This window comes from Eriocheir sinensis, chromosome 18 (genome assembly GCF_024679095.1).
Source record: "Eriocheir sinensis breed Jianghai 21 chromosome 18, ASM2467909v1, whole genome shotgun sequence".
Taxonomy (NCBI): domain Eukaryota; kingdom Metazoa; phylum Arthropoda; class Malacostraca; order Decapoda; family Varunidae; genus Eriocheir; species Eriocheir sinensis.
In genome coordinates this window covers 8,554,477-8,567,052 of record NC_066526.1, presented here as the reverse complement: position 1 = coordinate 8,567,052, position 12,576 = coordinate 8,554,477, and the positions used below count along the sequence as shown (strand labels likewise).

Genomic DNA, 12,576 nt, shown 5'->3' with positions numbered 1-12,576 from the left:
ATATATATATATATATACATATATACATATATATAATATATATATATATATATATATATATATATATATATATATATATATATATATATATATATATATATATATATATATATATATATATATATATATATATAGCCCGGAACTTCTAGAAGGGAGATGGGGCGATAGCTGTCCTGGCGGGTTGGCACCTTCCCAGGCTTGACTATCATTCTCATCTCCGCTTCCTTGAAGCGGTCCTGGAAATACCCTGCCGAGAGGTCCGCGTTGAAAACGTCCCTCAGCCGGTCCAGAGCGCTGTTCGGTAGGTGGGAGAGGATGATTTTGTTGACGCCGCTGCGCCCTGTGCGGGATGCTTTGCTCCCCCTGTTGGCCTGCCTCACCTCCTGGAGGGAGTTGCGGCAGCTAAAGTGAGAGGCGCCGTCAAGCCTACTCGGGTCAGCATTTTCGTAAGGGTGAGTACGTGCGGTGTTTTCTGTCAGGTAGCGTCGCACAATGGCATCATTGTCTTCGTCGATGTCGGGAGCGTCCACGTCGTCCACATCGTCAATCCGGAAGACACGCTCCCAGATCGACGTGTGGAGCTGGACCTTCTCGTCGTCCGTACAGAGTTTACGTCCTGTGTTGTCTATGAGGTCAGAGGCCTGGCAGGAGCACCGACCCGAGATACACTTAAGTCTTCTCCAGAATTTCCTGGGGTCGACGTAGCTGACGGTCAGGCCTGCCAACGCTTTCCCGCAGGACCTCTGGGCCTCTATGAGTCTTGCGTCATGTAGTTCCTGCCGGAGTCTAACGTACCGTAGGTGGTCATCGTATGTCCAGCCCATACGTATCGCTTGTTCTCTAAGGGCGTTGTGAGTAAGCACATCGTACGTGAAGGCCTGACGTAGGAAATCTGTCGGTAGGAGGTAGTGGGAATGTGTCGGTCGGCTGTCGTCTTTACGTTAGTCATCCACGTGTCTAGAGCAGCGTCTATGTTATCCGGTGAGGCTCGGGAGACATCGGGTTGGTCCGTCATGTCTAGGTCACCGTCGTCATGAAAAGCGTCCCAGTCAGCCCTGTGGAAGGCGTATGTCCGAGTCGCAGGAGTCAGGAGGGGAGAAGTCGAAACATCAATGATGATGGGGATGTGGTCGCTAGAGGTGAGGGGGCCGGGGGTGAACCTGTGATGAAAATGGTCGGAGGGGTTGGTGAGAACTATGTCGGGGGAGGTGGATGACACGGGGCCAAATTACGTCGGGAAGTGAGGTCCTATGCGGCGTACTGTGTGTCGTCGGATGTAGTCGCTCAAGTCCCGACCAACTTGGTTGGTTGTGGTCGAGCTTAAAAAGACATGTCGGGCGTTAAGATCTCCCGCAAGCAGCACCGGGGCCTACGGAATAGTCTGAGATGGTCTGGGTGGGGGATGCAAGATCGTCTGGGCGGCAGTTACGAGGTGGCAATCATCAGCGGCCCGTCAGAGGTGTCGACTACCACTGCAAGGGTCTCAGATATAAAGTCATCGTCGACCCTGCAAAGGAGACGACACCTGACGGCAACGGCCACCCCGTCTGCGGGTTCCGCACCGGTTACGATGGTGCACCCTGTAACCCGGAATTTTTATACGTGCGTCGTCAGTAAGTCCATGGCTGTTGAGGAGGATAATGTCTGGGTCAAATTGTCTGTATGTATTGTTGAGGTCAAACTTCCGTCTGTCCCTAGTCGGAACATTGTGCTGTACTACCCATAGTCGAGTCACTTCTTGGGGCCGTTCTGACGGCTGTCTCTGCATGGCCGGATATGGGAGGCAGCGGCCTTAGGGATCCGGCCGTCAGGAAGGGAGGAGAAAAGGTCCTCAGGGGCGGAGTAGCAGAATTAGGCCACAGACCCAGGCTGCGACTTCAGCCACATCCGCACATACTGGTCTGCGCCAGGGTCGCCCCCTGTAGCAGACCTTGAGCCTCCCCGATTGAAGCCCCTCCTTCAGGGAGTTGTACCCTCGCTGGGCGGGCCAGCGGTCCGTGGAGGACTTCACTAGGAAGGGCGTCACGGCGCACTCTCCTCCAGGCACGATTTCAAGCTCCTCCGAATCCGACTGAGCGTGACGGGGAGAGGCTTCAGGAGATGAGGAAGTGGAAGCCCAGCGAGGAGTACCTGGAAAAGGGGAGGCCAGTGTTGGGGCGGAGGAGGACTCGGCACGGTCCGAGGGGGGGGCGGGGTGCACCGACTCTGATTCGGCCGCATGCTGTTCCCCTGGCGCAGGGAGATGCTGGAAAAGGGGGGAGCCGCTGAGTATTGCTCGGAATATGGCTGCTAACGGGGGGAACGGCGGCAGGCGGACGTCAGGGAAGCCATTTAGGCGCAGCCCCTTGGTGAGGGCCTCCTGAAAGGTTGGGCGGCCTGCGCGTAAGTGGGGACGTCCTCATTTGCCCGACGGCGCTCTTGCTCTTTAGCCTTCAGAGCCGCCTTGCGGACCGGGCACCGCATAGCCCGGGCACTGTGCGCCCCCTCGCAGTTTGGGCATTTCTTGGTTTCAGCCCCGCACTCTCGGAAGGAGTGCGGACCACCTCATTCAGGGCACCTGAATTCGTTTAGTGGGAGAGGGCAGCTGGCGGACGCATGGTTCTCTACCTTCTGGCATCTGTGACACGCCTGAAGGAGAGTGTATGTTTCTCTACGGATTTGATCAGGAGTGATGGAGAGGGCGAAGAGACGAAGGTCCTGCTCCACCGCCATCAATGCCATGACACTATCCTGGAAGGCAATCTTGATCGTCTGGGCCCCCGGAAACTTGTAGACCGAGTCTACTTTTGCCCAGTCGTGTGTCCTCTCCAGTTCGCCCTGAATCTCGGCGGAGTCGTGCTCAGTCAGCAGCTCGTCCAACCGGAAGCAGATGATTGTCCTCTGACTTCGGATTTCAGGCGACATTACCGGGACAAAGTTCTGTTCCTTGAGAGCTGTCAGTAGCTCGTCCTGGAAGACGGCCTCCGTGTCGCGGTCGGAGGCCGTGAGGACCACAATGCGTCAGGGATCGGCAAGTAGCTAGTGGTCCTTGCCTTGGATCCAATGATGCGAAGGAGGGTCCTGCGGGGGTTAATGTCATGGGGCCGGGAGTGTTTGATTTTAATTCGCCCCATTGTCGCAGCCCGGGGGGGTGACACTGGTAAAGACAGATTTAAGGGAAGACACTCGACGGTGCCGGGGGCGACAGGGAGCAGGTGAGAGGCAAGCCAACTACGAAACTCGCACAGGGGAAGAGGGGATGGACCGGTGGTTCCCGGGGAGGGGAGGGGTGGATGGGGGAGGGGGTGGGGAGGGTAGTAGGACACAGGGCGAGCACTGAAAACGGGGAGGGTGAGGGGAAAAAGTGCAGGGCGTCAGTGGAGGGTAAACACAGGAAAAGGGGTGCCGGGGGGAGGGGCGTGGGAGGGGAAGGGGTGCCTGAAAACGCCTGGGGGGCGGGGGTCACTGATATGGGAGGAGGCTGAGTCACGGGGAGCGGGACAGGGAGGAAGAGGGGAACGGGGGTCCAAGAACTACGGGGCAAAATCCGTGAGAGCCGGCTGTGAGAGCCCGCACACACACAATACGGGCAAAAACAGATGAAACACAGAAAGATAAAATTCACGTCACCCTTCATAACATAACCTACCTATTAGAGAAACTGTATTAACCCAGTGAAAAAATCCCTACCAAAAAATACAAGTCGAGACACACTAAGGAAACACAATTCCTGTGGAGGCCGCAGGGCCGCCTCCAATACCGCGGTGAGTTGTCTCCGTGTGCAGCCAGCGGAGCTCACTCCTACGGCCGAGGAGTCATCCGCCACCGAATCAGAGACGAGAGTCCGTCGCAGCTGAGTGTTCAGGCCCGAGCCAATTAGTCCAGCAAATAAAGGGTCAGGGTTCAACAAAATTGCTTTATTTAGTTATTCAACTGAATTTGATTGGAAATTAGCTCTACTAGCCAGGATTAAAAATCTACCAAGATCTGCGTGGTGCTAATACCCTAAATTCACGAAAATCCAAGATAGCCGCCATCAATTCTGCCGAGAGCCAAAAAGTGCCATAACTTTCTTGTTATTAAGGCCATAAATGCAAATAAAATGTCTAAACCGATGTTTTTGATGTCAAGAAAGTCATTTTTGGTAGAGGATTTGAGCTAATTCCTACACATTTGGAGATGTAGCACCTTTTTTCCTTTTTTTTTTTTTTTTTTTTGCAAAAAATGTCCTGAGAAGAACTAACAGCTACTGGGCTGGAATATACAGCGACCTATACATTGATCAAGTCCTTATGAGGAACGTTAAGGCAGTTGGTGGTCTGACAAGAGGTCGGGGGTTTGCAGAGTCGACTAGTTTCATATGGTTGCTCTCTGCCCCAGCGTGTGCAGAGGCCAACAGGGCCATGCGAGAGGTAAATGGCCTTCAGGACACCAGTGATGCAGAGGTTCACAAGGACAGGTCAGCGGCTTGGATGATCAGAGATGCCAAGGATGTGCAGACCATTCTGCATTACTTCAATGAACGGAAACCCTTCTCCCAGGATTTAAAGGAGCTACGAAGTTTGTCATCTGGAGTCATAGCTGACAAAACTGTTAATGCAGACAAATCAGAGTCAATTGGTCAAGCCATGGTCCAATCTATGTACGGCAAGTCGGTTGCAGAGCACAGGTTCCGCCTGAAGGATCAGGTCAATACACTGGCCTCCTTCACCCACATCACTGTTGATGGAGAATGTCTGGAGATCGACCCCAGACAGCTGTTCCAACGCCTTGTTGTGGCTAGTACAGGGACTGTTGACAGACAAAGCTTATTCACATATGAGTTGTCATCTTACCCCGCATCTCTGTTTGATACCCGTCTCTTGATGCTTTTGCCTAACAAAGCCAGTCTACAGACAAGCCTGGTAAAGAAAGTACCATCGTGTGTAGTGAGTCACTGCCCAGATGATGTGGTGTAAGTCCTTGATGGTGGTGCACTCTTTCAACGACTGCCGTGGCCCAACCAGACAACATACGCCAATTTGTCCAGTTTGTATGTATAGTATGTACATCGCCACTACAATCATGCTGTTGTGGTGTTTGATGGCTAAGGAATTGGTCCCTCGACCAAGGATGAAGCACACCAGAGACGTGCAAGTTCACGCAACATCGGTGCAGAAGTCAATTTCAAGCCAGAAATGCAGCTGACCATGATGAAGAAGGCATTCCTCGCAAACCCTAAGAACAAACAGAAGTTCATGTATTTCATTGGCAGCGAGCTGGAGAAAGCTGGTATTGAGGTCCACCACAGTGCTGGTGATGCAGATTATGACATTGTGTCAACTGCATGTATACCATGGCCAAGTGGAGATCTGTGACTGTTGTTGGGGACGACACAGACCTGCTGGTCCTGCTGCTGCACCATCTCGGTCCCAGCCATCATGTTATCTTCCTGCAGACAGCCAGCAAGATAATCAGCATCCAAACCCTGCAAGATCATCTAAACCCTGACCTTGCAGCTTCCTTGCTCTTCCTACTTGCAGTCGCAGGATGCGATACTGTGTCAAGGCAATACGGCATAGGGAAGGTCATGACAATGGGCAAATGTGACCAAATCAAGAACCATGCCAGCGCATTCATGAAGTCAAATCAGAGCCATGACGATGTTAACAGGCATGGTCAGGCTGCTCTAGAAGTATTGTACAGCTGTAAGCCTGGAAATAGCCTTCACTTTAAGAGAGCAGCCAGGTTCAGCAGCTAGGTGGCATCCAGATCGGGGTATCTGCCCCTGAATCCCTCCCACCCACCTGTGACGCAGCCAGATACCACAGCTACCGAGTGTATCACCAGGTTCAGACGTGGCTGAGCAACGGTCTTGATCCAACCAAGTGGGGCTGGCTGCTCTACAAAAGCCAGAATGCAGAGAAGCTCAAGACAGTAAAGATGCAGAGGGATCCTGCTCCAGCATCCTTGCAAAAGTTTGTGAAATGCAACTGCCACGGCAAGTGTGACAAGAACACCTGCTCCTGTCGTAAGAATTAACTGTTGTGTAGCTTGGTTTGTGGTCACTGCAAAGGAATCATCTGCACCAATACCGCGGTGGACACTGAAGCAGAGCCTCTGGATGATTACGTTGAATGCTTGACTTAATCTAGGTCTGATGTGTTAACTTAAAGTTAATAAAATATAATAATGGATAGTTAAGATCATACTGCATAACCTACACAAGTGGTTTAGTGGACACTAAACAAGGTACACTGTCTGGCTTATCTGCTTTTATGATATATATATATATATATATATATATATATATATATATATATATATATATATATATATATATATATATATATATATATATATATATATATATATATATATATATATATATATATATATATATATATATATATATATATATATATATATATATATATATATATATATATATATATATATATATATATATATATATATATATATATATATATATATATATATGCTTTAGATGGTAGGTTATTTGTCTCAACTAGCTCACTTATAAAGGTTGACGTCTTAACGTAAATGTGATGTGGATATCTAGTATATACGTAGATTACTCATTTAGCACCATCTCAGTAGGACGCCATATGATAAGATGTTATACAATGTATAAAATATACAAATGACCCAAATTGGGAAGTATAGGCACATTTAGATTATTTTGGTGAAGGGTACAGTTGTAACTGTTTAGACTTGTCAAGTTTCGATTGAAGGTGTATATATTCTATCGATAATACCCTTAATTTTCATGTTTATGGTTATGTATGGCTCATTTCAGCATAAACACTTATTTCTTCTGTATTGTGTTATTCAATAAAAATACTTGCACCAGGATTTTCAAGTCATTAATGGGTGTTTCAGTTCTCAAGCAAGTTTATTAACCTAGGTGCTGACACATTAGCACACGCAAAGTGGCAGATATATTTACCATCATACTTTAGATATTTTGTCTATTGTTAAATCTAGCCAACTTAAAGTGACACAATGGACCTGCAAAGACCTGAAACGCAATATACATTTGGTGCTTTGCAAGCTTCATAAAGATGTCATTATTCATTTTGTAATGTGTATATTATAATGTACATGTGTATGTATGACTGTACGTGTGGCGACACCCGGTCGGTGTCGCACAACAGGATGTTTAACAACACGTCGTGCTCTTGGCCGTGGGAAGCTGTGATGAATTGACACTAGGATCAGCAATTGATGACTTTCATCAAAAGTCATCAACCGGAACCCACACCCTTCCGGACGAACTACAAGCAAATAAAACGGGCGAACAACGCGGAGAAGGGAGAGAAGACGGGTGACGGGCAGGTGAGTGGTGCGCCGCCGCTCTGCGCCCTGCAGCGGTGTGGCTGTCTCTGATTTCGTGCGTCTCGCTCACGTAAACTGTAAACTTTATGTAGTACAACTGTTAATATAGTTAAAATTACATTTTGTCTTGGTATTGCCCTGTGAGAGAGAACTAAAGTGAACTAAAGTGAACTTATAACGGCTACCGCTCGGCCACACATCACTTAACTAAAAAACTATTGTGTTATCTCACCTTACTACAGTCAACTTGTGAAAGCAGACAGCGGTACACCGGACCTAACGTGAGATAGCAGTTCGCGCCTTAAACTTTAACTATAACACAACGCAACCACGTTAAAAATAACGCTTAAAAGTTATTAACAGTGCCAAAAGCACGACGTGTTGTTAAATATCCTGTTGTGCGACACCGACCGGGTGTCGCCACACGTACAGTCATGCATACACATGTACATTATAATATACACATTACATCCCTGTTGTGCGACACCGACCGGTGTCGCCACACGTACAGTCATACATACACATGTACATTATAATATACACATTACAATTTATGAATTGTAGCTGGCCTGCAGGTAGGTGCCCGTGTTCTACACCTTACACCCACAGAGAAGGTGGCCATCAACGCCCAGCCCAGCTTGCAAACACGGCGAGCCGTAGCGGGTGCAGGCCCGGGCACTCAACTCTCTCGTTGTAGCATGAGGGCGCACGCCACAGCCCCCACGAACACCACACACGGCAGGCCGTCACTCGGAGAGCACGAGCAATTACCACGAACACAAAACGTACACGCCCGCAGAAAATTCACACTGCCATCAACTCCGACTTGACTTGGATACGGCAAGTAGGGCGAGCACGTGCCAGTGCTTATATGGCGCTGTCCGCCGCCCCGCCGCGAGCGGGTTGCCAGCCGTCACCGGCGGTGCGGGACAACAACCTCCCACGACAATTCAACAGAGGTGGGCGCGGTACTGAAAAATCAGTAGTGCGGTTGCGGTAGTGCGGTATTTTTTTCCGGAGTAATGAGGTTGTGGTAGTGCGATCCCATTTTTTTCTTTCCAAGTGCGGTGCGCGGTGTGCGGTACTGCGGTAGCGGTAGTCAATAGTCAACATAAAAAAAAATACTTCAGGGCCTATCCTGGCTATCCATTGACTAACTAATAACTTGTGAGATATAAAAAATATAAACAAAATAAAGGAGGACTGGGGGTGGGAGAGAGAGAGGTATGGGAGGAGGAAGGGGAGTAGAGGACGGGAAGGGGAGGAGGGGGAGGGAAGGGAATGCAACTGTCAGAGGGAGGAGGGAGGGGACAGAGAAGGGGGAGGAGATGATCAGCGTCATGTGAGAGAGGAGGAAGGAAGGAAGGAAGGAAGGGTGGTGCGACAGCTGCAGTAGTACTAGGCTTGGAGGAATGGTAGGGAGGATATGGGAAGTGAAGGGGAAGAAGAGGAGGGTAGGAAGAGGAGGAATTCTCCGGCGTTTGAGCGAAAACGAAAGATTACTAATATAGGAAAGTCATGACGGGAACAGTGAAACATTATTCAAACTGTCCAACATATTAAGGCAAAACACATCAACTACAACTGGTGATAGCGAGACCTCGACCGTGGGAAAGCTCTAAGCACTGGCGTCTCAGGCCTCGGCGAAGAAACCATGTGGAAATTTCAACGAGGAGATAATAATAATAATAATAATAATAATAATAATAATAATAATAATAATAATAATAATAATGATAATAATAATAATAATAATAATAGTAATAATAGTAGTAGTAGTAGTAGTAGTAGTAGTAGTAGTGTAGTGTAGTAGTAGTAGTGTAGTGGATGCCAAGGGGTGGAAACACCTCCTCAGTAAGAACATCTTTGGGAATCCAGCTGTGGATCTTCGCGACGCAATAGCCGCCCTAGCAAGAAAATTGGCGTCAGAGAATTGCCAACACCTCGAGCCTTTGATGGCCTGCCGGCTCATCCCGCTGGATAAAAAACCAGGCTGTCGCCCCATCGGGATAGGGGAGGTGCTCAGGAGGATCATAGGCAAGGCTGTCATGGAGGTGGTGAAGGACGACGTGAGGAAGGCGGTGGGAAACCTCCAAGTGTGTGCGGGTCAGCAGGCTGGATGTGAAGCGGCCATTCACGCTGTCAGGAGAATGTTCGAAGACCCAGAATGCGAGGCGGTGCTGATGGTGGACGCTGCTAATGCGTTCAACAACATCAGTAGGGAAACAGCAGTGCACAACATCAAAATCAAGTGCCCTATATTCGCCCAATATATTGAAAATACATACAAGGAACCTGCCAGACTGTTCATCAGCGGTCATAATGACCAACGACTTGGAGACCCGGTGGCCATACAATCCTCAGAGGGCACCACCCAGGGGGACCCAGTGGCCATGGCAATGTTTGCCCTGGGAATGATGAAGCTGCAGGACATCATCCGCCATGAAAACACCAACGTCAAACAGGTGGCGTATGCGGATGACCTCACCGGGGTAGGAAAGTCTGCAGACCTCAGGAAATGGTGGGACCTCGTCAATGAACATGGCCCTAAAATAGGGTACCATCCCAACGCCACGAAGTCTGTGGTGATTGTAAAACCAGAGGCATACGATCGGGCCAAAACAGCATTCCAGGGCAGTAACGTGAAACTGTCAGTGACTGGAGAAAGACACCTCGGGGCAGCCATTGGAACAGCTGAATACAAAACCGAATATGTGAAAACGGCTGTAAAGCGCTGGGAGTCCGAACTGCAGAGACTGAGCGAGATCGCCAAAACAGAACCGCAGGCAGCCTACGCAGCATTTACGTACGGTGTCAAGCATAAATGGAACTACCTCATGAGGACAGTTCCTGATGTTGCTCCGTTACTAAAACCTCTGGAAGATGCTATCAGAAACACCTTTATACCGGCGATAGCAAATGGGAGATGTCCCAGTGACCAGGAGAGAAGATTGCTGGAGTTGCCGCCAAGAATGGGTGGGCTCCCCGCAAAATCTGGCTGAGTCTGAATTCGGGAACTCAATCCGAATCACAGCCTCCTTGACCGGATATATTACCAATCAAAATGAAAGGGGAGAAGACAACCCTCAAGATATTAGGTCACTAAGGAATGAAATCTCCAAAAACAGAGAAGGAAAACAGAGAGACACTCTGAGTGACCTAATGAGAGAACTCCCAGAAGACACAAGGAGGAGGACAGATATTGCACAGGAAGTGGGCGCTTCAAACTGGCTAACCACACTACCTATCAGGGCAAAAGGCTTCAACTTAAACAAAAAAGAATTTACTGATGCCCTTGCCCTCAGGTATGGCTGGCCATTGGATGGGCTCCCAAACATGTGTAACTGTGGCTCACCTTTCAACCAAAATCATGCCATGACATGCAAGAGAGGAGGTTTCGTCTGCATGAGACATGATGAAGTAAGAGACGTAACAGCTCAGATGCTGAAAGAAGTCTGCCACGACGTGACTGTGGAACCCATGCTGCTCCCTCTGCAAGGCGAACACCTCGCCAGACGCACCGCTAATGTTTCGAATGAAGCACGAGTGGATGTTAGCGCCAGAGGGTTTTGGACTCGTGGACAAAGGGCATATTTTGACATGAGGATCTTTGATCCCATGGCCCATTGCCACAGAGACCTGACCCTTGATGCAGCCCACAGAAGAAACGAACAAGAGAAGAACAGAGCATATGAAGAAAGAATACAGAATGTGGACCAGGGCTCCTTCACCCCGGTAGTATTCACGACGGCAGGAGGGATGGGACCAAGGGCGCAGAGCTTCTACGCAAGACTCGCCGAAACACTGGCGGATAAGAAACAACAGCCAAGAAGCAGTGTGGTCGCCTGGATGAGATGCAGGCTGTCCTTCTCCCTCCTGAGGTCAGCCTTGGTCTGCCTGAGAGGAACTAGGTCACCTGCACCCAAAACCACCCGCATTGCTGACCTGGACTTTGAGGCGACGGTGGTTGATAGTCGTATCAACCACAAGCTCTGTTAGCTTAAAAATAAAATGTTTAGTAAAGTTTGTAATATTAAATAAAGATGGTTGTCGGCCACAGTCATTGGCGGGGTGGGGCCAATGAATTGCTTTGTGAAAGGATATGAGAAAATATACCGCTCACAACGCAACTCTAATAGATGGAGGCCCGTAGTAGTAGTGTAGTAGTTGTAGCAGTAGAAATAGAAGTAGCAATAGTAGTAGTAGTAGTTGTAGTAGTAGTAGTAGTAATAGTAGTAGTAGTAGTAGTAGTAGTAGAAGTTGTACTGGTAGTAGTAATAATAATAATAATAATAATAATAATAATAATAATAATAATAATAATAATAATAATAATAATAATAATAATATTAATAATATTAATAGTAGTAGTAGTAGTAGTAGTGTAGTAGTTGTAGTAGTAGAAGTAGTAATAGTAGTAGTAGTAGTTGTAGTTGTAGTAGTAGTAGTAGTAGTAGTAGTAGTAGTAGTAGTAGTAGTAGTAGAAGTAGTACTGGTAGTGGTAGTAGTATTAGTAGTAGTAGCAGTAGTAGTAGTAGCAGTAGTAGTAGCAGTAGTAGTAGTAGTAGTGTAGTAGTAGTAATAGTAGCCACAGTGGAAAAGTGAAAGTGTTAAAATCATCTGATGGAACAATACAAGGTGATCCAATAGCCATGGCAGTGTAGGTGCTCCCTGGGCCTATCAGTCCTGGAAAATGAAACCGCGTACGCAAAAAACACCTCATTATTCAGGGTTTTTTTTTTTTTTTTTTTTTTTTTTTTTTTTTTCCTATTGCGCCGGTAGGCATCTTCCCGGTGGGGCCTGATGGTCGGCCCAAGGCTTCTTCCAGGTGGGGCCTGATGGTCGGCCCAGCCCGTTCTGGCGCAGGCGAGTGTTTATAGTGGCGCCATCTTGCATTGGCTCATGCTGTCCCCCCGGAACTCGTTCTTGATTCGCTTGGACGGCTTCCTCTAGAGTCCGGGTTGATGGGTGGTCTTCAGGACAGCATGTGGGTAGTTTTAAGCCACTCGGCGGTGACTGAAAAATCCGAGTGGTAGCGTAAGGATTCGAACCCGCGTCGTCCATCACGCGGCGAATGTGGGTCCAGTACGCTATCACTTCGGCCACCGCCGGAGTTTACTCCCGACGCAGCGAAATGACGGTCGATTCTGTATTTGAAGGAGTTGATGGTATTCGCATTTACTACTTCTGAGAGAAGATATTGTTCCAGTGGCGGATGACTCGGTTTGAGTAAGTAGTCGTGGGCGTGATCGGATGTGT

General features: G+C 48.4%; 1 protein-coding gene across 1 annotated transcript in view; it reads left to right on the top strand.

Annotated features, from left to right (window-relative positions):
* The first annotated feature begins 4,607 nt into the window (after window positions 1–4,607).
* Window positions 4,608–12,576, top strand: part of LOC127000172 (glucose dehydrogenase [FAD, quinone]-like) — a 49,352-nt gene continuing 41,383 nt past the window's right edge. Inside the window, exon 1 of the mRNA XM_050863563.1 lies at window positions 4,608–4,761. Coding sequence (XP_050719520.1) covers window positions 4,608–4,761 — 154 coding nt within the window. The remainder of the gene's footprint in view (window positions 4,762–12,576) is intronic.